General features: G+C 38.6%; 1 protein-coding gene across 1 annotated transcript in view; it reads right to left on the bottom strand.

The window, feature by feature from the left end:
• The window catches only part of FERMT2 (FERM domain containing kindlin 2), an 84,921-nt gene extending 58,494 nt beyond the window's left edge, over positions 1-26,427 (bottom strand). The window contains 2 exon segments of the mRNA XM_043556176.1: positions 25,716-25,881; positions 26,302-26,427. Coding sequence (XP_043412111.1) covers positions 25,716-25,872 — 157 coding nt within the window. The 5' untranslated portion in view covers positions 25,873-25,881; positions 26,302-26,427.
• Between the last annotated feature and the right edge of the window lie 377 nt (positions 26,428-26,804).

The raw sequence follows: 26,804 nt of genomic DNA on the forward strand, positions 1-26,804 counted from the left end.
TTAATTAATTACTTAAAAAAAAAACACATTTTGCCAGGATTCTGGAAAGAATTACTCCTGTATTCCTTATTTAATTTTTTAAAATGTTTTATTTATTTTTAAGACAGAGAGAGAGACAGAGCATGAGTGGGGATGGGGCAGAGAGAGAGAGGGAGACACAGAATCTGAAGCAGGCTCCAGGTTCTGAGCTGTCAGCACAGAACCCGATAAGGGGCTCAAACTCATGACCTGTGAGATCGTGACCTGAGTGGAAGTCGGACGCTCAACCGACTGAGCCCCCGGGTGCCCCTATTCCTTCCTTATTTAAAAGATCCAATCATGTTGTGCTCTGTTACACATAAAAATAACACTATTTGCTAGGCATGCAAATTCATATCATTAAAATCGCAAATGGCTAAAACACTAACTGAATCAATATAAATCTTCCTCCTTGACTGTAACAGAATGCTCAAATTCATGTAGTTGAGTATTTATCCTACAAAGACACCACATGTATATTCTAAGGAACAGAAGGCCTAGGGTTTCATTATTGGGGTGCTAAGTATACAAATATTGCTTATTCTACCAAATGGCTTTGAGGCATTCACCAGCTCCATGAGTCACAAAAGAAAAGCAAATATTTCAAATGCTTTCTGCTACAGAAAATATGTCCCTCTTTATGCAATGACAGCTATCTTACACTCTAGAAAATATGAACAGAGAAAGGGGATACACTATTAACACACTATTTAATCTTGTCCTAATAGGGCCACAATTCCTTCTTGACCATTTTGATATGCAATTCTAAAACGCAACTATTTACTTTCATTTTAAAAAAATTTTAGGGGCACCTAGGTGGCTCAGTCAGTTAAGTGTCTGACTCTTGATTTTGGCTCAGGTCATGCTCTCATGGTTCGTGGGTTTGAGCCCTGCATCAGGTTCCACACTGACAGCAGGGAGCCTCCTTGGGATTTTCTCTCACTCCCTGCACCTCTCCTGACTCTCCTGCTCACGTGCACTCTCTCTCTCTCTCTCTCTCTCAAAATAAACTATGTATAAAAAAATAATAAATGAAATAAAAAATTAAAAATTTTAATTGTTTAAAAGTAAAAACAAAAAGCCAAATAGAAAGTTAACGGAATTAACTTATTCAAGTACTCACATTTTAAAAATAAGTAACTAATTAGTAACAGTTTGAAATAAACAGGAAACAAGATGTTACTTTTAAGTAGCTTAGATTTCTAGTTGCATATTTACGAAATAATATTCATTCAGGAAGGAAATACAAAATTTGTTTAGCATTCTCATAACTTCCATAAACCAAAAGCAAAGTTTACATTAGATAATGTTTGCTAAGTCAACATTTTATTTTAAATTATAAGTACACAGACACTTGCTGGGCACATGCCTTATTTTTTGTAAACAGATATTTTTCTACTGCGCAAATATTATATACACTTTCTGCTGTTGCCTTTTGTTTTGGGATCCTCTTAAAACCCCAAATTAGGTGGTAATAACTACTGCATGTCAAGAATTTACCCTGTCTTTACTGATGGCAAAGAACTCTTCGATCCTAGTAAGCTATTAACAAAGCTACTAATAAACAACTGGCTCTGACACCACTGCAACAAGCCATGCAAACCGACCAGGCCAGTCCACATCACAGGCCACGGTCCTCTTGACCTCCAAAATAAGACTTTCCAACTCTTCCGTTGCACCATTTACTTCTACTGCCTAATCACTCCTCTACCAAACTTAGAGGATCTTCCCTCCTTCACTTCACAACCAGACTGACTGAAACAATTACAGGCACAACTTGTTTTATTGTACTTGCTTTGCGGCAACCCAGCTTTGAGCGAATCTACTGGCACCATTTTTCCAAAAGCATTTGCTCACTCTGTGCTTCTGTTACAGTTTGGTAATTCTTGCAATATTTCAAACTTTTATTTTTTGTTATAGTGATCTGTGATCAGTGATTATGACTTGCTGAAGGCTCAGATGATAGCATTTTTTAGTAGTAAACTATTTTAAAATTAAGGTATGTATACTGTTTTTTAGACATAATGCTACTGCACACTTAACAGACTATAGTGTAAACATAACTTTATATGCACTGGGAAACCAAAAATTTCATTAGACTATATTATTGGGATATTCATTTTATTGTGGTGGTTGAGAACCGAATCCAAAGTATGCCTCTATTATAAATTTTATTATCATCAGGGTCTAAGACACCACTGGGCAATCCTAGATTTCTTTCATCCACTGCTATATTTCAACCTTCACAACCTTCCTCAAATTCATGACTATCCTCCCTCCTTCTAGGTAGATAATCATGGATTCTACTTCAGAAAATACAGAAACTATCAGACTGGAACTATTTCACCTACATGCCAACCAAATCTAAAACCCTCTTGCATTTGAATCTGTACAGATCTTCTGCCTTTGTGTTATGACAAAAGAAGTGTCTAAGTGTCTATTTATCTCAAACCCATCCTATTAACTATGCTCTGCTGCTCTTCCCACCTTCTAGGAACCACACTTCTTATACTGGCCCCCTAAGGTATCTCATCCATTCCCATGGCATTAAATGGCATCTATACACTTAACATTTCTAATTTTTATCTCCAGCCCAACCTTCTGCATAGAGCACTAGCTTATACAACCTACTGCCTATCCCATATCTCCATCTGGATGTTTCTCAAGCATCTCAAACTTAGTATATCCAGAACAACCCAATTTTCTCCAATCCCTACTATCACTAAATAGCACTAACTGCCAACCCAGTTGCTCAAGCCAGAATCTAGAGGTAATGGATTCTTCTTTCCCCACCATCCCCCACATTTATCAGCAGTCCTTTCAGTTCAACTTCCCAAACTCTCCAGTTTCCACTGGCATGAACTTATTTTGTTCAGGTTACTATCACCTCTTCCACTGACCACTGGAACAGCCTCCTAACCAGTCTCCTGATTCCATTCAGCACTTCCCACATAATATCCAAGGTGATCTACTCAGCACTCATGTCATTCCCCTGCTGAAAAGACTTTAACAGCTTCCAAATGCACTCAAAATAAAATCCAAATGCCTTATCACAGTCTACAAAGCCCCACACACTATGGGTTATTTACTTCTCTGAGTTTACCTTGTGCTACTTACCCTTCCTCTGCTTCAACCACACTTTCCTCCTTTTATTCCAAGAACTAACAACCTCTTTCCTGCCTCAGTTGCTGTGCACATGCTATTCTACTCTGAATGTCTAAATACCTCTCATCTTTCAAATTTTAGTTTAAATTTCATGTTCCCAGAGAAGGCTTTTTCACCACCCTAAGATAAACCTTCCAATATCCTATGTCCCTCCATTATCCTCTATTTCAGTACACTGTGATACTGATGATCAAAATTTGCATTCGTTTTGTTTGTTGTTCATGGGAGGGATAAGTGTTTTCTTCCCTACTAGATTATAATCACTAAAATGAAAACAATGTCTATTTCAACCACCATTATATTGCTAGCACCTAGAACACTGCCTGGCACACAATCCCTGATAAATGAATAAATCTTCATATTGAAAATTTTAAAGACCCTTCATTACTACCCCAAGAAAACATTAACCCTGAAGACACCACCAAGAAAAAACCCATTTTGTCTTCAACTTTAGAACTGAAACATGCTTCTATACTAACCAGAAACACAAGGGAGATTTCCTTAGACATGGGGAAACCAAACTGAACTGACTTCCTCTTCTTTCTCACATCTTTAAAAAGAATGAATTACTTTGTCCAAGACAAACCCTACTGTACGAAATGATTATGTTCCAAAAGTTCATTTACCATAAAGAAACATTATAAACAATAGCTACATTCCAAATCAGACTGTTACACAAATCTAAAATAACCCAAGGTATATTACTAACAATATTATATCATACTAAACATGTATCACAAGTTTTTTGGGGGAAATATGTAGACAATGCTTCAACTTGAGATGTTGTAAGGAAAACTGTCACCAGTGGCATCTACACAATCTGGGTTAGAGAGGGAAGAGAAGACTGCTGGTAAGCTGTGGGGAAGATAAGGGCTTCCTGCTAACCTAGGGTCCTTGGCTTCTCCCTGTCCTCTTTGCACAACTCCAGGAATTAACCTGCCTCCTTCCTCTTTTCCAGCTGTAATTTGTTGTCTTAAGCCAAGGTTTCTTACATTTACTAAGCTACTGACAGAAGAGTTTTAGTTTCTGCTTTCCTCTCTAACTGCTGAAATAAATATACAAACTCTTCTAATGTTTCTAATGAAATGCCAATAATGTATAAAGACAGGGTCTACAAGTAAAATTAATGCTTCAGTAAGTTTTAAAATTCTCTCTATGATGTTATCCCTAATATCTACTGAAATGTAAGGACATCAGATATTAATTTCACTATTCAATCACGTATTCTTTTGTCCTCAGCTCTCCTTCCTCCTCACCTTTCAGAGGTGAGGATGCTGAGGATCCCCTCCCTTGATTTTAGGATGTTCCTTCTTGTTCTTGTCTCTTTAAGTATTCAGACCTTTAAAAGGCAAAGAGGAAGCAAAATGGATGACAAATATTATTCTTCAGGTGCACAATCAATAAATGAATTAATAAACATTTTCCAAGTATTTACCATTTGCCACACTAAGCTAGGCCTCAGGAATATAAAATTAGTAAAACCTCCCATCCTAAGGCACTTACCATCCCAAGTAAGGGACACAGACCAGTAAAATGAGCTAAAAAGGTAAAAGAACAAAATGCCACAGAAGCAACCAACTATAAGGAAACAGATGAATTGGGCTCTGAAGAAGAGGTGACATATTACCTGGAACTTAAGAGACATGGGAGTTCCAACACATGCTAAGAGGAACTATACTACAGACCATGGAGGCTCTAAATCAGATTATTTTATGAAAGTAACAATGATGGGATTATGGAGAATGAATCAGAAAAAGGAAGAGCCTGGCAGCAAGAAGTTTACTGCAATGTTCTGGAAGCAGGATCCGATTTAAGGCAGAAGCTGAAGAGAAGGAGCCAAATATGATGAACATATATAAGTTAGAATCACAGGTCTTAATGATAATGACTATAGATCAGAGAGGACAGTTGGAAAGTGGAGAGGAAATCTAGAAAGCTCCTAGCTTGAGAATTAAGTGGACAGTAACAAAAGCACTAAGATTTGTTCATTGAACATTTAATATATATGGGTAAAACTTAACACATTCTCATTTAATTCTCACACAATGCTAAGCATTAAATACTACTAAAATCCCCGTTTTAGAAATGAGAAAACCAAAGGATAGGAGTTACATAACTTGGCCAAAGATCATAAAGCTAGTATATACAGAAGCAGACTCTGAATCCAGATCAATGTGACTTCAGAAGTGGCATTCTTTCTTTTTAAGTTTTTATTTTAATCACCCGGTGCCCATCACAAGTGCCTCCTTAATCCCCGTCATCCATTTTACCCATCCCTCCACCCTCTGGTAACCATCAGTTTGTTCTCTATAGTTAAGAGTCTGTTTCTTGGTTTGTTTTTCTTTTTCCCCCTCTGCTCATTTGTTTTGTTTCTTAAACTCCACATGAGTGAAATCATATAATATTTCTCTTTCTCTGGCTCACTTATTTCACTCAGCATTATACTCTTTAGCTCCATCCATGTCATTGCAAGTGACAAGATTTCACTCTTCTTTATAGTTGAATAATATTTCACTGTATATATATACACATCTTCTTTATCGAATCATCAATTGGTAGATACCTGGGCTGCTTCCATATCCTGGCTATTGTAAATAATGTTGCCATAAACTCAAGGGTGCATGTATCCCTATGAGTTAGTGTTTTTGTATTCTTCGGGTAAAGAGTGGCAACCTTAAACAACACTCCATTAACCAAGATAAAATTATTCAGAAGAGAAACAGATTTGGACCTGTTAAACTGAAGCCAAAGGACTAATGTTAAGATTGATTTACATTTCACAGTGAAATCCTGATGATTATCCTGCACATTTTGTATAGGAAATATGTATTCAGGAGTGAGAAAGAAGGTAGACTGGACATCTGCAGGAAAGTAAAGATTATTAAATACAGTGGAAACACCAGGTCTTCCCAGAGGGAGCAAGGAGAAGTGAGATAGGCTTCATATGGGGAATGTATTTCCTCCCTTCCCTTCCTTAGCACCCGCTTTTCCTCCCTCAGAGCTAAGTGACCTGCACTGGTAAGAATACTATTTGGGGATAGATTTCAAAAAATCTTGAAGGCAAATGGCTACAGCAGACAGTAAAATTCTGGTGAGAGGTTCAACAAACTTTCCATGAAGTCTAACCTCACCAGACCTTACCGCAACTTGTTTAGCTTGTGCCTTTCCCCCACCAGTTATCACAGAGCTGCTATGAGGCTCATGTAAACTGGGAACTGAAAATGTCCTCAGAAATCAATCCAATCCAGGGCCCCTGGGTGGCTCAGTTGGTTAAGCGTCCAACTGTTGATTTCAGCTGAGGTCATGATCTCAGTCATGAGATCGAGTCCCATATCAAGGCCCAGCATGAAGCATACCTAAGATTCTCTCCTTCTGCTCCATCCCCCTGGAGAGAGGGAGAGAGGGAGAGAGGGAGAGAGGGAGAGAGGGAGAGAAAAGAAAGAAAAACTCAACCTAATCTAAATTCTTCCTGTAGATAAGGAAACCAGCTCCAGTGGAATTAGTGACTTGCTTGAGCTCCCACAGTTCCTCAGTAGCAGAGATGAGATCAGAATTCAGTTATCACAGATATCTAACTGATATGTCAACTGAATAGTCAGCATGAAAAAATGGGTTCAGGGACGAAATTTAGGTTGATCCAGTTCTGCCCAAAGTAAACACTGCCTCCCTGGCACAGAGAAACCCTATCACCAGAGAGACTGCCACTCTATTAGGGTCTCCAAGAGGTATGTGGAAATAGTCATTCAAACCATTCCATTTCCTTGTTCTAATACTATCCATATGTATTGGAATACCAATTTATTGATATATAATGGACCCCATCACCCACCACACACTTACCAAGAAGCTAATCAATTCAAGATATATACTAAGAAAAATAAGAAATTACACCAGAAAATTATGAACTAGACCATGAAAATTGTAATTCAAGAGAGGGAGGGGCTGGTCATAGAGGAGGTCCTGCCTAGAATCAGCCAAAACTACACAAGTCTCTCTTCAGGTCAGTCTCTAAACACCAAATGTGAATGTATATTTAAATTATGAATGTTTCAAACTGATTTAATAACAGCAAATATAAACATACCTCATTTTATTGTGCTTCACTTTACTGCACTTCACAGATAACTGTGGTTCTTAGAGATTGTACATTTGTGGCAACCGTGTGTCAAGCAAGTCTATCTGCAATCATTTTTCCAACAGCATTTGCTCACTTCATGTCTGTCACATTTTGGTAAATTTCACAATATTTCAAACTTTCTCATTTTTACTGTATTTGTTATGGTGATCTGTGACCTCTGATGCTACCATTGTGTAATTATTTTGGGGTTCCACAAACCATGCTCGTATGACGGCAAACTTAATCGATAAATGTTACATGTGTTCGGACTGCTCCACGGGCCAGCTTTCCACCATCTCTTTCCCTCTCCTCAGGCCTCCCTATTCCCTGACAATAACAATACTGAAATTAGGCCAATTAACAGCCCAGTTATGGCCTCTACATGTTCAAGTAAAAGGAAGTGTTGCACATCTCCCACTTTAAATCAAAAACTATAACTGATTAAACTTAGAGGCTGAAAGCTAGGTCTCTTGTGCAACACAGCCAATTTGCAAATGCAAAGGAAAAAATCTTCAAAGAAAAGTGTTATTCCAGAGAAAGCAGGAATGATGAGAAAGCAAAACAGCCTTATTGCCGGTATGAAGAAGATTTTAGTGGTCCGGACAGAAGATAAAACCACCCGCAACATTCCCTTAAGCCAAAGCCTAATCCAGAGCAAGGCCCTAATTCTTCTATTCTATGAAGACTGAGAGAGGTGAGAAAGCTGACAAAGTTTGAAACTGGCAGAGGTGACTCATGAGGTTTAAGAAGCCAACTTCAGAATATAAAAATGCAAGGTGAAACACCTAGAAGATGCAAGTTATCCAGAAGAAGATTTAGTAGCTAAGATTAATGAAGGTGGCTACGCTAAACAAATTTTCAATATAAACAAAAGAGCCTTATATTGGAAGATGTCTTCTGCGACTTTCATAGCTATAGCTAGAGAGAAGTCAATGCCTGGCTTCAAAGCTTCAAAGGACAAGCTTACTCTCTTGTTAGGGGCTTATGCAGCTGATGACTTTAAGTTGAAGCCAATGCTCATTGACTATTCCAAAAATCCCTAGGGCCCTTAAGAATTACACTGAATCTACTCTGCCTATGCTCTATAAATGGAACAAAGCCTGGATGACAGCACACCTTTTTACAATATAATTTACTGAATATTTTAAGCCCAACGTTGAGACCTACTGCTCAGAAAGAAAGATTCCTTTCAACATACTACTGCTAACTGAAAATGCACCTGGTCCCCCAAGAGCTCTGATGAAGATGTACAATGAGATTAATGTTGTTTTCAAGCCTCCTAACACACCATCCATTCTGCAGCCCATAGATCAAAGTGTCATTTCAATTATCAAGTCTAATTATTTAACAAATATATTTCATAAGGCTAATGCTGCCATGGATAGTGAGTCCTTTGATGGACCTGGGCTAAGTAAATTGAAAATCTTCCAGAGAGGATTCACCATTCTGGATGCCATTAAGAACACTCCTGATTCATGGGAAGAGATCAAAATATTAACATGAACAGGAGTTTGGAAGAAGTGGATTCCAACCCACATGGAGGACTATGAGGAGTTCAAGACTTCAGTGGAGGAAGTAACTGTAAATGTCGTGGAAACAGTAAGAGAGCTAGAATTAGAAGAGCCTGAAGGACTAAATTGCTGCAATCTTGTAATAAAACTTGAATGGATAAAGTTGTTTCTTATGCATGAGCAAATAAAGTGGTTTCTTGAGGTGCAATCTACTCCTAAAGATGAACACAAAAGGACAACAAAGTATTTAGAATAGGACATAAGCTTAGATGATAAAGCAGCAGGAGGGTTTGAGACCATGGACTCCCAATTTTGAAAGAAGTTCTACTGTGAATAAAATGCTATCAAACAGCATCACATGCTGCAGAGAAATCATTCATGAAAGGAAGAGTCGATCAATGAGGCAAACTTCATTGTTGTCTTAAATTATTTCTTTAAGAAATTAACTGGGGCCACACCCACCCCACCATTTCAGCAACTATCACCCTGATCAGTCAGCAGCCATCAACATCAAGGCAAGAGCCTCTATCAGCAAAACGACCATGACTTACCGAAAGCTCAGATAGTGGTTAGCATTTTTAGTAATAAAAGTATTTTTTTAATTAAGGTATGCACATTGCTTTTTTAGACATACTGTTGTTATTGCATACTTAATAGACAACAGCATAATGCAAACATAACTTGTATATGCACTGAGAAACAAAACAATTCTTCTGACTTGCTTTATTGCAATATTCACTTTATTGCAGTGGTCTGGAACCAAACCAGCAATTATCTCTGAGGTATGCCTGTAAAACTCAAAACGATTACTGTCAGCAACTATTTAAATATTTTAAGAATGCATATACTAATATGCAAGATTAAGCTGAACTTTAAAACAAGTGAAAACCGCAAACAGGTGTCAATAGCAAATAAGCAATCTAGAAAAACTATGTAATCACTTTTGGTTTTATATTTGAGATTTATGTTATTATAAAATTAATACTCTACCATCTAAAAGTAATTGGAATACCTTCCAAGTCATTTCCTCTCTTCCTGGTTTGACTCTTCAAAAGTCTAAATTAATCTTATTTTAGAGGATGACCCTCCCCTCTTCCAGAACTACTCTTTAACAACATAATTCTCAGTAGTACATTCTACACTCCATCACAATACCATCATCTAAGACTTAAGTTTCTATAATATGATCATTAATATTCTACAAAGTATATTGTTGATTTTCCATAGCTATTAAAAACAGAAACAGACTGCATAAAGTCCCAACACTACCTTAGCTAACATATTTTGTTAATCAATAAGGTACAAAAAAAAAAAAAAACTGGCAATGAAGCATGAAAATATTTCATAACTCCATAATTGTCCTCCATTCCACTCCACTCCATCCAACAAATTAAGGGAAGACTACACCAAGATCATGCAAATAGTAATTATATTAACCTAACCTTTAAATCTTTGAAATTGGACATATCTCCTCGAATCCTATTCTGTTTCTTCCTCTCCTTCAGGTTTTCTTGGAACTTACCTCTTAAGCAGCTGTTGAATTGTCCCTTTCTCTCCTTTTACATTGCCTTAGTTGAAGTCCTCAACATTTCTTGCCTGACTACTATAATCCCATTTTTTTGCAAAACTAAGTTATCTTATAAAATGTAAATTTGGGGGGCGCCTGGGTGGCTCACTCGGTTAAATGTCCGACTTCAGCTCAGGTCATGACCTCGTGGTTCATGAGTTCAAGCCCCGTGTCAGGCTCTGTGCTAACAGCTCAGAGCCTGAAGCCTGCTTCAGATTCTGTCTCCTACTCTCTCTGCCCCTCCCCTGCTCATGCTCAGTCTCTCTCTCTCTCTCAAAAATAAAATAAACATTACAAAATTAAAAAAAAATAAAAAATGTAAATTTGGTAATTTTACTTCTCTACTTAACTTTCCAAGTCCTCTCTTGCTAGTGTTTTATAGGATCTTAATAGGTTACACAAATCTTAACAATCTGTGCCCCACATCCCTCTAGCTATCCCCAGCTACAACTCCTGCTTTGGCCAAGTCTGTGGCATAACTAGGTGTTTCAGAGCTCCTTGCCTGGATACTTTTTTCTTTGCCCACTCAGAAGGTGATAAAGTCCTACAGTAGAATCAGCTCAAATATTACCATCTGAGTCTTCACTGACCCACCCCTGTCAAAACAGTTAAGGTACATATTAGCACTCTGAATAAGACATTACACTTCATTATATTTTAAATAAACAACTTCAATTGAGGGTCTTTGAGCTTATTCATCCTGTATCTCAGAGACTGAACCCAGGGTATAGCACCCAGAATTAAACCAATAAACATGTGTAACAGGGGTGCCTAAGTGGTTCAGTTGGCATCTGACTGTTGGTTGCAGCTTGGGTCATGGTCTCACGGTTTGTGAATTCAAGCCCACATCGGACTCCATGCTAGCAGCATGGAGCCTGCCTGGGGTTCTCATTCTCTCCCTCTCTCTCTGCCCCTTCCCAGCTCACTCTCTCTGTCTCTCTCTCAAAATACACTTTAAACAAACAAATAAATAAATGTAATATAGAGGCAACATGTTAAAAAACCTTAATATGGAAAATTGTTATTACTCCATGACAAAAGTTTTTGTCAAAGATTAAAAACTCTGTCAGTTTTAGGTGAAATAGGAAAATGAAAAAATAGAAAAACTGGTATTAAGTGCAGTGTAATTTAAAACATTAGAAACATTGAGAACTGCTACATTTCTTTGTAAAAATTTATCAAGAGTTGTTTAAACAGTGCCCACCTATGCCTTGGCAAATCGTTGTACTCCTTCTAAGTTTGGGTCAACTTCCAACATTCTATCCTTTGCACTTTCAATGTCATGAAATATCTCTGAGAGTTCCTTTCATAACAATTTTTTTTGCTTGTGTTACTTTGAGACATTTTCATCCTTCTTGTCATACCACCTTCCTCATTTATGTCAACTTATCTGCCTTCACTAAATCCCTTTGGCTGCATGTCTAGTCTCTCAATGGTGACAGCATCCACAGTCCATGGTGAGCTATTTCTTCTACAATTCCCCATCCATGTGTGATTCCAATTTCACTCCCAGTATTATCACTCTTTGTTTCTTTGCTGTACAATTCCCACTGTCAATGATCCATTTTTGTAAAAAAGGTCGTGAGTTTATTAGTGGAAGACAAAAAGGCAACACTACTACACACTGTGCCTATGCATGAACTGTGTAACAAATATACAGTGACCAACCATGGGCAGACTCTGAAATAAGTGACATGAGCGGTCACTGGGTCACAATGCACACCTGTTATTTACATAATGAAGAACAAGGAGTTCTTACTTCAAGCAATTATTCATTCTTAAAGTATGGTGGTAACTAAAATGGGAACCCTGTTGTTGGATGGCTGGTGCTACTGACCTAAACCCTGATAACTGAAATGTGTATACTGAAAGTATACAAAGCACTGATGGTTTCCAAAAATCTATCTGGTATGTCATTTTCTTTTTAAAATGATTTCAATCTGTTAGCAGATGCTGTAAACTGCCTCAAAGTTTAACACATCATTCAAATTGCCAACATACTCCTTTTTTTTTTAAGTAGGCTTCATGCCCAACATGGGGCTTGAGCACACAACCCTGAGATCAAGACCTGAGCTAAAATCAACAGATGCTTCACCGACTGGGTCACTCAGCACCCCCAACTGCCAATATATTTCAGTTAAAGTACCCCATTCAAGGGGCATGTGGGTAGCTAAGTTGGTGAAAAGTCTGACTCTTGACTTCAGCTCAGGTCATGATCTCACAGTCTGTAAGATAGAGCCCCACATAGGGGTCTGTGCTGGCAGCGTGGAGCCTGTGTAGGATTCTCTCTCCTCTCTCTCTGTGCCCCTCCCCTGCTCGTACACACTCAAAATAAATAGACATTTTTAAAATACGAATTAAAAAATAAAGTACCCTATCCAACTTTAAATTTAAAAAATGATTATTTTTACATTAAAGCGTCAAAGACTGACTAAAGTGGATGGATTGATCAATTACAGAACACACTTAGAAACTAAAAGGTCACAAATTGGTATTTCTTTGATATAACTCACTGACTGAAAATTTAGGAATTGGGTCATCAATAGAAAACAGAATCAACTAAGCTTACAAATTGCCTTTTGAAGTTATTCAGCAACTCAAAATAATGTCTATCAATTTCAATTTGTTACTTAATACTACAAAATATACTAACCCAAAGTAGTTGAGGAGCTTTATCAGATCACATAAACCGTGCATGCAACTACACAGTGCCCACAAATAGAGGAAAGTATACCAATTATTCATTTCCAGTGGGTGGGTAACTTTCTATCCAATCCTAAAGGCTTACTACTAATTTGGTTCAACTTGGCTTAATTCCTAGAAGACTGGACTGGGGAGTTCATGAATTATCAACATCTGACAAATTCTAAGACAGTAACATCAGGGTTGAATTTACCAGTTAGTATTTGACTCACAAATGTACTAACTATATTTGTCTTTTAAAGGTGATCAAAGGTGCTAACCATTCTACAGTTCAAAAAAGAAGCAATTTAGTGAGAATATTTTATTGGCTTTGACATTTTAAATTTATCTCAGAAAATACTAACAAATCCTCATACAGGAGTCTAGACTACTGAAATAAATATTTCTTGGAATCCAAGAGGTCTTTACTGCTTACATCTTAGTTACTGACATTCATACTTGAATGAGCTTCAAATTGGAAAAAATCTGAGGTCTCTCCCTGTTTAAAGTCTTTACTGGTATCTCACAGCTCTTAGTATATCTAACACTAAATCTTTTAAGCCTGGTTTATAAAGCACTTTAAGCACTTATTTCTTATGCCTGTCAAGCCACTAGTTCCCCAGGACTGCTCTTCCCTCATCAATAGACTTCTTTCAGTTCCTCAAATGGCCACCCTCTCTCACTCCACCTCTCATGCTGGTACTTCTCATCTTCTCCCAACCTGTTCTTCCTCCAACCCATGCCCTTATGCTAACATCCTCTGCCATTCTTCTGGCTAATTCCCACTCCACCTTCAACTTAAAAGTAATTGCCTCCGAAAATCCTTCCCTATATACCAGAGGTCAGGTAACCAAGTAGATACTCCCATAACTATTTCAATTATCAACACTCATCAAATTATAGCAATTACTTATTTAAAGATTGTCTTGCCCCTACGACTACAAAATGAGTGAAAATAAAGAATGAGTTAGGGGCGCCTGGGTGGCGCAGTCGGTTAAGCGTCCGACTTCAGCCAGGTCACGATCTCGCGGCCCGTGAGTTCGAGCCCCGCGTCAGGCTCTGGGCTGATGGCTCAGAGCCTGGAGCCTGTTTCCGATTCTGTGTCTCCCTCTCTCTCTGCCCCTCCCCCGTTCATGCTCTGTCTCTCGCTGTCCCAAAAATAAATAAACGTTGAAAAAAAAAATTAAAAAAAAAAATAGAGTGTGAGTGTACAGAAGTATATTCATGCAGGAATGTTTATACACAAATGTCCCATCTCACTCTAAAGTCTTTCGTTCCCTGTCTGAGATCTTTAAGGCATTTATTTATTCCCTAAACCCATAAGGTAAGATACTTAATAGTGAGATATTCCAAAGGTCCATCAGGATCCTCAATAAAATAACAATTATTACAAACTAGTACTTACCAGGTGCCCAAGAACCGTTCTACGAACTTTACACATATATATTCACTTAATCCTCACAAGAAACCTATAAGGAAATATATAATTACCCCCATTTTACTTGTAAGGAAATCAAGACACAGCAGTGTTAAATAACTTGGCCCAAGGTCACAAAGCTGATAGACAGTGAAACCAGTATTCAAACCTAGGCAATCTGGCTTCAGGTAACGTATTCAGAAAGTTCAGAATCATTCAACAAAATTCACAAGAGCAAGAAAGTAAGGTGTTTCTGGTCAAATACCACATAAATACAGTGAAAACAAAGTAGACAGACTACTTCAATCTACAATTCAAGTTTACGTTTTAGGTTTACATAGCATTTAAAATATAACTGGTGATAACATTTTATTGAGCTCTTACTAATTACCAGGGATTCTGTGAATCCTTTTAATACCATCCTTAGTTCTTATACTGACTCCAAGAAACGGGTAAGTAAACTAAGGTTAAGTAAGATTAAATAATCAGAAGTTAAATAACATGCCAAGGTCACATATAAGTAAGTAGTCATGTCTTAGACTAAGTTCTTAAACTAACAAAGTTTACCTTTAATGAGAGCATTTGCCTAAACCAGAATTTAAATTTATTGTAAATACCTTCCAGTTCAGCATAATTTATCTATAATTTTGCATACACTGGTGCATAAAATCTGCTTCTAAAACATTCTTGTCATATTTTCTTTATAATACTACCAACAGTGATGCAAGGTAGCACAATAAAGTTAAAATACATTCCTGGGGCGCCTGGGTGGGCTCAGTCAGTGAGTGACCAACCTCAGCTCAGGTCATAATCTTGCGGTATGTGGGTTTAAGCCCTTCGTTAGGCACTGTGCTGACAGCTCAGAGCCTAGAGCCTGCTTCAGATTCTGTGTCTCCCTCTCTCTCTGGCCCTCCCCTGCTTGTGCTCTGTCTGTGTCTCTCTCAAAAATAAACATTAAATAAATAAATAAACAAAAAAATAAATAAATAAATAAATTCTTAATATGGTAGAGAACAAGTATTATTTGGCTTACCTTTATAAAAGACATATTCTTAATCATTTATAAAATATCATTATTTACCTAGTTCAGTAAAAGGGAAAAATTTACATACCACTAAAAGAGTCTGGACTACAATCATCATTATTATCATCACTGCATTTACAAAGTCTATTCTGAAACACTTCCTATTCATTAACTAACTTAATCCTTTAATAATCCTATAATAAAGTTACTATTCACTCCATTTTACAGCTGAGCAGCCAGAGGCACAGACAGGTCACACAGCACAAAGTTGTACAGCTAGAATATAGTAAAGTCAGGACCATCACAGCAGCAGGCTGTCCCCACACCCCAATCTATGCTCCATAACAAGAGCATTCTATCACAGCAACGAACTCAACACCTTGCATAAAACTGTAAATTGAAAACAGCAATCATTTGCTCTTTTTCCAAGTTATTTCTAAATTCAAAGATTAGGAAATTCCACAACTACATTAAAGAATATTAAGCTGGGAAGCACTTATCCAATAGACATCTTCATCTAGCATCAATAAAGCTGGCACTTTGTTGGTGTTTTATTCATAAACCTGAGTGTTCCATTAAGAAAAAGTTATCTAGGGGCACCTGGGTGGCTCACTCGGTTGAGCGTCTGACTTCAGCTCAGATCCCATCTCACTGGTCCTGGGCCTTGAGCCCCACGGTTGGGCTCTGGGCTGACAATTCAGAGCCTGGAGCCTGCTTCAGGTTCTGTGTCTCCCTCTCTCTGACCCTCCCTGCTCGCACTCTGTGTTTCTCTCTCCCAAAAATAAACATTAAAAAAAAAAAAATTAAAAAGAAAAAGATATCTAAATCATCATTACACTTGCTTTGAAATTACCATCTTTGAAATACTTGATATAGTTTTTAGTTGCAGCATAATATAAAAACTAAGATAGCTAAATACTTGAGAAAAGATTCACTACAGATTATAAAACAGATTTCATCTCCTCTGAGCTAGAGATGATCAGCTTCCTAATTTTGGAATTATATAAAGTTGCCCAAGGAAACACTGAAGGTGGCTGGTCCTCATACAATTAGATAGTAGATAATCAAGTCCAAAAACATGAATCATGAAAGAAAATCCAAATGTAACCTCACATTTTAATCATTTACTACTTATCTTCTTCTCTTATACAGAATAATTCACTTAAGAGCAGAATTATTGAAACTGAGGAAAAAATACAAGATAAAAATTTCAAAACATTTTTCCAGGTAACTCTAGGTAAGTCACTATGAATAAATAGTATAATACTCTCAGTGAAGGAGTGGATCAGGATTTGAATAAGGATCCTTTTTTTTTTTTTTAAGATTTTATTTTTAATGTTTATTTATTTCTGAGACACAGACATGAGCTGGGGAGGAGCAGAGAGAGAGGGAGACACAGAATCCAAAGCAGGCTGTATCTAGGCTCTGAGCTTCAGCAGAGAGCCTGATGTGGGGCTCGAACTCACAAACCTTGAGATCATGACCTGAGCCAAAATCAGACGCCTGAGCCACCCAGGCACCCCTGAATAAGGATCCTTTTATCCACAACAGGATTATTTTAGAACGGTGTATCATCTAGTTGAAGGAGTTACCACATTTGAAAAACAATGATCAAAGAACTCTAATAAAATTACAAAGAGAAGGAAACAAATTTAAATGAAGGCTTATTCTGTGTTTACCTATACTGTATAGATAAGGAAATTAAGATTCTGAAACATTGAAAACTCTGATTTAAAAAAAAAAAAATCACACAGCTATTAAGTGGTGGGGTTAAAGATTAGAACCCAGACTTAATTCCTCTGTAACATTCCTAGAACATTAAATTCTGAAGCTTTTCTTTGATTATTCAAAGATGCTTCATGATAGTATTTGTGACTAAAACTAAGTTTTCTAGTAGATTAGTAACAAATTGGTTTCCATTGGACACCACAGGTTAGGCAGATTTCTTACATATGACAACTTTAAAAGGCTCAACCCAGAGAAGAAAAAAATTGATAAAATGGACTTCATCAAAATTAAGAACTTCTGCTCCTTGAAAGATACTGTTAAGAAAATGAAATGACTACTGGTAGACTGGGAGGAAATACTGCAAAACACATATCTGAATAAGGACTTGTATCTAAAATACATAAAGAACTCATAAAACTCAATAACAACATAATTTTTTTAAAAACAGGCAAAAGGTATGAAGACATTTCACTAAAAAGATATACAGATGGCATAAACGCATGTGAAAAGCTCCCCATCATTAAAGAAATGTGATTTAAAATCATAAAGAGATACCCCTACATACTTATTAGACTGACTAAAATTAAGAAAAATATAAACAAAAGACCTGACAACACCAGTGCTGGGGAAAGACTCAGAGCAATTGAACTCTCAAACTGTTTTCTTCCAGTTCTCATACAATACTGACAGGCATGCAAAATAATGTGGTCACTTTCAAAAAGATGGCAGTTTCTTATAAATTTAAGTATATGCTTAGCATACTACCCAGCAATCCCACTCCTCAGTAGTTATCCAAGAGAAATGAAAATATATGTTCATGCTAATGTTTACAGCAGCCCTATTCATAATCTCTCCAAACTGGAAATAATACAAATGCCCTTCAGCTGGTGAATGGATAAACTTGGTAAACATCCCTACAATAAACTACACAGAAAAAGAAAAAACTGCTTTTACACTCATGACACATAGATGAATCTAAATGTAGTATGCTAAAAAAATTTTTTACTTAGAAAAATTTTATATTATGCTAAGTAACAGAAACCAGACTCAAAGCTACATGCTCCGTGGCTCCATTTATAGGACATTCTAGTAAAGGCAAACTATCAGGGGTTTTCAGGAGTTGGGGTTAAGGGGATGGACTGATTGTAAAGGATACAAGGAAACTTCTTGGGAGTGCTAGATAAATCCTGTATCTTGACTACAGTAGTTTTACATGACTACATAATTTGTTAAAGCTCAGCACATTGTACTAAGAAGGATGAATGTTAAGGTAATGTAAATTGTACCTCAGCAACATAAACATCAACAAGAAACTAATATAAATGCAATTATGCAAATAATTCGTTACAAATGAATTATAATGGATATGAATTTGTAACCACAAACCCAGTGTAGAACATCATACCTCCATTTTAAAAAATCATTTAAAAATATTCCTTTAGAATATTCGCTTAACTCACACAGGGCATATATACCATTTTGTAACATACCATAGCATTAGCATTATTGGTTTTTATTTCAGTAAAATAATTATTTAAATAAAAATACTGCATGCATTCACTTTTTTCCAAAACCAATTTCATTAGTTTCTAAACGGGCTGAATGCTTTCATGTGCCAAGAAACAATTTTATATCATTCCTTTGTTATAACTGAATAAAAAAACATTGCTCTTATAAAAAGAATTAATTTACTACTGAAGACCTCATGGTTATAGATTTTTCAAATCTCTGTAATACCATCATCCACTTATTGGTCCATTTGACTTCAGAAATCTTAAGAAAACAGCAGTTAAATAGCTTTTATTACATTTGAAAGAGGTAGGTGTGTGTCTGGAATGATAGCTATTTTTCTCGTTTAGGGGGTGAGAACACAAAGCAGCCCCAAACTAAACTCTGAGGAGTACAAGTCTCTGTTTTCAAAGCTGTAACCTATTAAATAGTCCAGATTACATTTAACTCCTTTTAAAAGCAGTTCCCTTCCTCCCCCCACTTCCCCCCCCCCGCCCCCGCCCCATTCTGTATATTCAGGGGCTCTCAATGCCAAAGAAAACAGCCCCTCTCATTTGTATAACACTAATAGTTTATAAACGCATTTTCGCACATATAATCTCTTTTAATTCTCACCAAGGCCTATGAGAAAGTGCTTTGTTTTTTTGTTTTTTGTTTTTTTAATTTCCATTTTGTAGACATCAAAAACCCACTTGGAAGGTCAGATTAGTTGTTCAAAAATCACACACACCAGGTTAAGTGGCAGGGCCAGAATGCTGTTGTTTTTTTTTTTAATTTTTTTTTTTAACGTTTATTTATTTTTGAGACAGAAAGAGACAGAGCATGAACGGGGGAGGGTCAGAGAGAGGGAGACACAGAATCTGAAACAGGCTCCAGGCTCAGCTGTCAGCACAGAGCCGATGCAGGGCTCGAACTCACGGACCGCGAGATCATGACCTGAGCCGAAGTCGGTCGCCTAACCGACTGAGCCACCCAGGCGCCCCCAGAATGCTGTTTTTTTATTACTCTGGTATCCATTAGCATCTACTACAGCCTGAAGACAGCCAACATTATGGGAAAGCTATACCTAACAATGTCTAGTAATACTAGCAACACTTGATAGCCACAATGTATTATTAAAGGAGAGTGAGTAAAGAACAGTTTAGTGACTACTAAACGTGGAATGAAATCCTGGATGGAAAAAACCAAAGGCCATTACTGGAACAAGAGGCAAATTTGAATAGAGATGCGTATTAGACAATACGACTGAATCAATGTTTAATTCCCTGAATTCGATAACTGTAACATAATACGTAGAGAAAGTCCTTGTTCTTAGGTGATACATATCTTAAATATTCAGGAATGAAAGGTTATGATATCTGCAACTTACTGAAAGTGATTCAAAAAAATGTGTGTATAGAGAGATCAAATGGCAAGACGCTAACCGGTGACCTAGGTGAAGATTATACCGTACTCAGTTATTACTACTGAATTTATAAGATTGAAATTTCAAAAGGTGTAGAAGATAAAAAGTAAAACATTAATATTCTCTAAGTTTTCTTAAATAGCTATTAGTCATCTCCAATGAGATCTTTTGTTAAGAAACTGAATTTAAAAAGACACATTATTTTTAGTGCCTCTGTAAGTTAACTCTAGTTGAATCAAACAGATTTGGTTCATTTAAAAACAACAGGGTACAAAACATGGCAGCAAACAACACATAATATTTCTGAGGAACAGCTCATACTTTTTTAATGCTATGGCAATTTTTAGTAAAATTTACATACTGTCCTTAATTTTAAGAAGCCTAACATCTGCTAAAAACAGATAAAATCCAATGTCCAATTCTTATGGATCATTAACAGTATTCCAAAAAGAGTAGACATGCTGTCAGATAGTACATACTTAGCTAAAATTCAATCCATTTCAATATATATGATTTTACCATTGAGTGTTTCTCCCATCCCATTCCAAAAGATTTTTTTAACAATTTTTTGTAATCTTAATATATTTCACAATAAATGCAGTGTAGTTGCACCATGTACATTATTTTATTTCCATGAATTCAACCATAAGCCCTCAGGGAAAAAACACTGTGGATTTCAATAGCATAGACACCATTTCACTAACAAACATGCCTTCCCCAAGCACAAGTATGAGAATGGAGCTGTCCAGTTAACACATGCCTTTCTCCCTGTGCATCTTGCCAAGCTTCACTCCTAGTATTTAAAGCATTCTTGTGCAACAGATCCCACAATGTAAGCCAACTCTTCACCTGGTGCTCAGCTAAAGAAATTTATTTTTAAAGTTTCTGAAGGAAACACTAGCTACTTTGTACTTCTAGGAGACAATAAATGTATAACATAATTCACAACCACTTTAAGAGATTTTCAAAGGTTATTTTAACTAAAATCTATTTTTTTGTCACATGTACTAACTTCACAACTTAACTCTATCTGAACATGCAACTCCAACATAAATGTACACTATTATTTACACCAAGAACATAACACACTTCAATGCAAGGAGGACTTCTTTCTAAAGGCTACATTCAGAAACATTCCTTAAACTTTCTAGGTCAACTCCATATATTTCTTTTTAGTTATTCCTGAGTCCACCAATTTGTACTTTCTTTCTCTATATTTTAACCTGATCTAACCACACTTCTACATTCTTCCTACTCATAGACTCACAGCAAAAAGAAACTCAGAAATCACAATCTAGGGGTGTCTGGGTGGCTCAGTCGGTTAGGCATCGGACTCTTGATCTTGACTTCAGCTCAGGTCATGCTCTTTCAGTTCGTGAGTTCGAGCCCCGTGAACTCACAAACTTGTAGACAGAAATTCAGAAAAGAAAAAAAAAAAGTTCAGAAAAGACATTTATAAAGTGATGCTGAAACACAGCGAAACAAAGCAGCTCTTTGGCATTTAGAATCCTCAATACTAAGTTCTGAGTACTACTGAGTAGAACAGTTTTAGTATTTCTTGATCTGCAGAGGAACATAAGGGAATCCCATAAAATTGGGCCTCTTCCTTACAAAACTTAGTTTTGAATACAATTAGCTTATCATTTTATTCTGATGTCTTATTTTTATAATTCTTATCCCTGATGTTCTTTATATTAACTCTACTTTTTTGTTTTTGCAAGTTGTATTTATTTAAGTAATGTCTACACCCAACATGGGGCTCAAATTCACAACCTTGAGATCAACAATCACATGCTCTTCTGACTGAGCCAGTCAGGGACCCCTTATTAACTCTTGACTTTAAAATAAAAAACACTCTACAGGTTTGAAAATTATTTTTAACAAAAAGTACAATAAATTTTTAAAATTCTATTTGAAGCTTTCAACCTGGATTTTTAAAAAATAATAAGGTAAAAATAACAATTTTTCATTTTCAGAATGAGGTATGAACATTGAGGGCACCACTGTGGAGATTATTTCTCTAAATCAGCCTAAACTAAGTCATAGATAGAAAAAGTTTTCTGTGACATCAGGATATAATTCTCTAAAGCCCGCTTCTTCATAGCATACAGTCTTTATTTTCTTTTAAAAGGTCAGTGCAGAATAACATGAGTTTTACACTAAGATTTAAAGAAGCTTTACAGATCTTTGAATCAAAGTCAGACATCAAAAAATCATAGTTTAATGACCTTAACTTTAGTGTGAAAGTTCTTTATAAAATTCCAACCACGTCGGGGCATCTGGGTGGCTCCGTCGGTTAAGCAGCGACTCTTAGTTTTAGTTCAGGTCATGATCTCGGGGTTCATGTATTCAAGCCCCATGTCAGGCTCTACAGTGACAATGTGGGGCCTGTTTGGGATTCTCTCTGCCTCTCCCCCAGTCTCTCTCAAAATAAATAAACTTAAATAAGTAAGTAAATAAAATAATGTTGCCGATACTACTAAGGAAGCATTATTTAGTTTTTTTAGCTTGCTTAATTGAAGTGCCTAAGTTTGGGCTGAACACTATACCTTCACAATAAGGCTGACCTTCAAGGGCCAAACCCAGGAGTTGTGTCATGATCTGTTTCTGATCACAGACCTCTTTGAGAATCTAATGAAAGTTAAAAAGCCTCTTCTAGGGGTGCCTGAGTGGCTCAGTTCGTTAAGCATCTGACTTCGGCTCAGGTCATGATCTTGCGGTCCGTGAGTTCAAGCCCCGCATCGGGCTCTGTGCTGACAGCTCAGAGCCTGGAGCCTGCTTCAAATTCTGTCTCCCTCTCTGTCTGCCCCTCACCTGCTCGTGCTTTGTCTCTCTCTCTCTCTCTTCCAAAAATAAACATTAAAAAAATATAAAAAAAATTAAAAGCCTCTTCTCAAAATACTCCATATGTGCACATACATACACATTTTTATTTTATTTTTTAAAACTATTTATTTATTTAAATAATCTCTACACCCAGCATGGGGCTTTAACCCACGACCCCAAGATCAAGAGTCACACGCTCTTCAGACTGAACCAGACAGGAGCCCCACATACAGAATTTTAATACAATTTTGAAGGAAGGAGTCATCATACAATCTATCAATCCATAGAAATAATTGTTATCACTGGTTACACAGGAAGAAATCCTTAAAACTTAATGCTTCTGGTATTCATACAGATTCTGATGAGAGTAAGAAGAACACCAGACAGGCATCTGGGATCTGAAGATGTTGGTGAAAGCTGCAATACTTCTGTTCTATGGTACCATAACTTCCAAAGCCATAGAAGTCAGATTCTGGTAAATGTCCATCTCTGCTCAGCAATCCCAAGACTCATGACCCTGTGCCATATCCACCTCTTATCATCTAGATTCTGCAAGCTGCTTTCATCTACTGTAGTTGCTGACAAGTCCACCCAGTCCACCCTTTAAAACCTTCAGGGACACAATGTTTCTCAAAAGGCAAGCCACAGCAGTTTTAAGCAACTCTGAAGAAAGTTCCTTTTTAATTTGACTAACCTGGTTTGTAAATTTTAGATCCTGCCCTACTGAATTTCTCCTCTTCTCAGTACCAGAAGGTAACAAAATAGTTTACCATTCAAAGAATCTAATCCTAAAACCAGGAGCAAAAAATCATTTAGCTCTACTTTTACCAAACAGATAAGTCAGAATAATGATGAAAAGCACTTTCTATTTGGAAGTCAAAATGTAACAGATCACTACTGGTTCAGTTCAAGAAAACAGAAAGGTTTCCACGTACACAGCATTTCCTACTTTGCTGGGCTTCTTTCACTGCGTAAAAAATTAAAAAGTACCAACATGAAAAGATTCAGATTATAGTCAATATTAACATCAGTTCTGTCTGCAAATAGTTTATTCTCTATATCTCTATTTATGTCTGTGATTCTGCAATAAATAGTTCTAATCAATGCAATATAAATATAGAAGTCATTATTTATTCATCAGAAAAAGACTGGCTTTCAAGAACTGTAAGCTGTCTCAGTCACCTTCAACAGCTCCTTTTTCATATTAAGAAACATCTCTTATTGAAACCAGTGTATTAATAAGGTCCACTGATCATATATAAGCAATCTGACACAAATGTTTGTTTCCTTTGAAACAAAGGAAACACTAATAATTATATTTGTTATTTTCTTCCTTAAATTATCCCACACTAGTGCTGGACAAAAAAGATTCACAAGTATTTTACAAACAGTGATTGATGCAGTCAATCAGATAGGAAAATGTTAACCAACAGTTAATTGGATTAACACTAGGGCAAAAATCTCACTTTCAAAGGACTACCCAGGGGGGGCTCGCTTTCCTGGGCTGTCTCAGCCCAACAATGCACGGTCCTAAGGAAGAGTCTACCTGGTAAGGAGCTTCTTTTAGGTCCTTCAGTAATTAAACTTCCTGCAGAGATACAAAGAACGTCCACTTAAATGAATTTTGGCCTTATTTTGCAAATTCCATTGGGGCACTATTTCCCTAAATTTACAGGGTAGGTATACAACAATCCCTGAGTTAAGAAATATGTTTCCTGAAAATAACCACTTCTCTAATTTTCCAGAGTGCCTTGAAGAATAAATACTGTTTAAATAAAGACCCCCTCCCCCCCCCAAGGCAGTGCCACACCTCACCTTATCAGAACTGCAAGACATACAAAAGGCATGTTAAACTCAGGAAGTCGGACCTCTGAGCATTTCTCTTGTGATAAAATCATCTATACAAACATTTCAGTTGATTTTTAAAACTGAAAATTCCATCACAAGCAAAATATGCACAGAATTTTCTTACAGTCCATATTATTGGATACCCTAGTATTTCAACCTTGTCAGTTTTAAATCAATGTGGTATATACATTTGTACCCAAGCAAATACTGAGTCCCGAATTAGTTTAATTATGCCTGTTTTTTAAGCACAAAATTCTTTTATGAGCTTGTTAATATACAACTGAACACTCGAAATAGCTGATTTAAAGCAGGACTACAGATAGTCAAACACTGCCCCACCCCTCATAAGAGTGGATGACTGGAACATTTTAATACACTCCATCACGTAGTAGCACAGCTATAAGAACCTTCATACCGGCACCAGAAGTTACACATTTTCCAGTACAGTTTATACTTCAAAGAATTTCTGCATCATCCTCAATACCAGATGTCGCCAACATTCAGGTACACTGAAGGCAAGTTATTGATAACCACAAGCCCTGTTAACGTCCCCCTTTCAACATAAACTTGCGCTCTTTTCTCATTTCTTTCAACGCGAAGTCGCTGAATGCAAAGAAATAGAGTGTTTTCGCAATTTTAAACTGTTTACGCAATTAAGTTTATTAATTGGAAGGCTGGAATCACTACATTATGAAATTTTCAAACAGTAACGACGTAAAACAAGATACAAAGGTGAAAAAGTCTGTTTCCTTCAACACTGAAAGACCTTTGAGTTTTGCAAAGTGTTTGCGGGATTCCAAGCAGGATTTCCAAAATCCACCCCTCCCCCAGCCGCCTCCCCCTCCCCGCAGCCTCAGTCTGGAGGTCGTTATCTTGCCGCGTCTGGGATGCTACTCACCGAGTTTTTCCACCAACTTGAGCATCACCCCTCCGATGTGCACTTCCCCGGTCACTCTTAGGGTGACATCGCGGTTCAGGTCCGTCACATGGACGCTCAGTTCCCACGTCCCATCGGCGTAGCAGCCATCTGGCATCCTTATCCCGTCCAGAGCCATGGCTCCTTCCTGCGAGCACGGAGGAAATGGCTCTCGTAAGCGTCACTCCCCCAAAGGAAGGCAAGTCCCACCGAATTCGCAGGGTCCGCCGCGGAGCGGGAGGAGGCGGAGGCCCCGAGGGTTTCCGCACGAGCTCGGGAGCGCGGCGGCGGGGCGGGAGCGCGGGCGGGATTGTGCGCCCCGCGCCCTGCCCGGCGGCCGCCCGCGCTCCCGCCCCGGCGGCGGCCCTCGGCCGGACTCGGCGCCGCCCGCCCGCCCGCCCCGCGCGGCCCCAGCCTAGCGGCCCTCGCCTAGCGGACCGCGGCGGGCTTCACCTGCCGTACTGCCGGCCGCGCCGCGGCGCGGGGCGACGCCGCCCGCCGGCCCCACGTCCCTCCTCCCCGCCCGCTCTCCCCCTCGGGTCCCCGCCGGGGTCCCGGCCCCTCTCACCGCGCGCTCCTCGCGCTCCCGGCCCGGGGCTCGCGCGGCAACAGGCGCGGGGGGCGGCGGCTCGAGGGGCGGCGGCGCCCGGACCCCCTCCTCAGCCGGCCAAGCGCTGCCTCCCGGCTGGAGCGACTAATGGAGTCCTGTCGTCGCGGCCCCTAGCCTCCCTCCCGGCGCTCCACCCCTCTCTCCCCGCCCCCTCAGTCGGACGGCTCGGGCTGGGCGCGCCTGCTCCCTCCTCCTCCGCCCGGACGAGCAGTCGCGAGCCGGCCGGACCGCCTCGCCCCCTCCCCCACTGTCCCCCGCGGCCGCGCCGCGGGCTGGGGGCCGCGCGGACTCCCGGGCTGGGGCGGGGGGGAGGGCGGGGCGGCGCGCGCGGTGGTGGGGGGAGCCGAGCGGGGGAGGCGGGGGGCGCCCGCGGCGCAGCAATCTCAGCCCCGCCGAGCCGCTGCCCTTTTATGGAAATGAAGGACCGGGAGTAGGGATTGAATCCAACATCCGGGCTCTCG

The sequence above is a fragment of the Prionailurus bengalensis genome, chromosome B3, assembly GCF_016509475.1.
Source record: "Prionailurus bengalensis isolate Pbe53 chromosome B3, Fcat_Pben_1.1_paternal_pri, whole genome shotgun sequence".
Taxonomy (NCBI): Eukaryota; Metazoa; Chordata; class Mammalia; order Carnivora; family Felidae; genus Prionailurus; species Prionailurus bengalensis.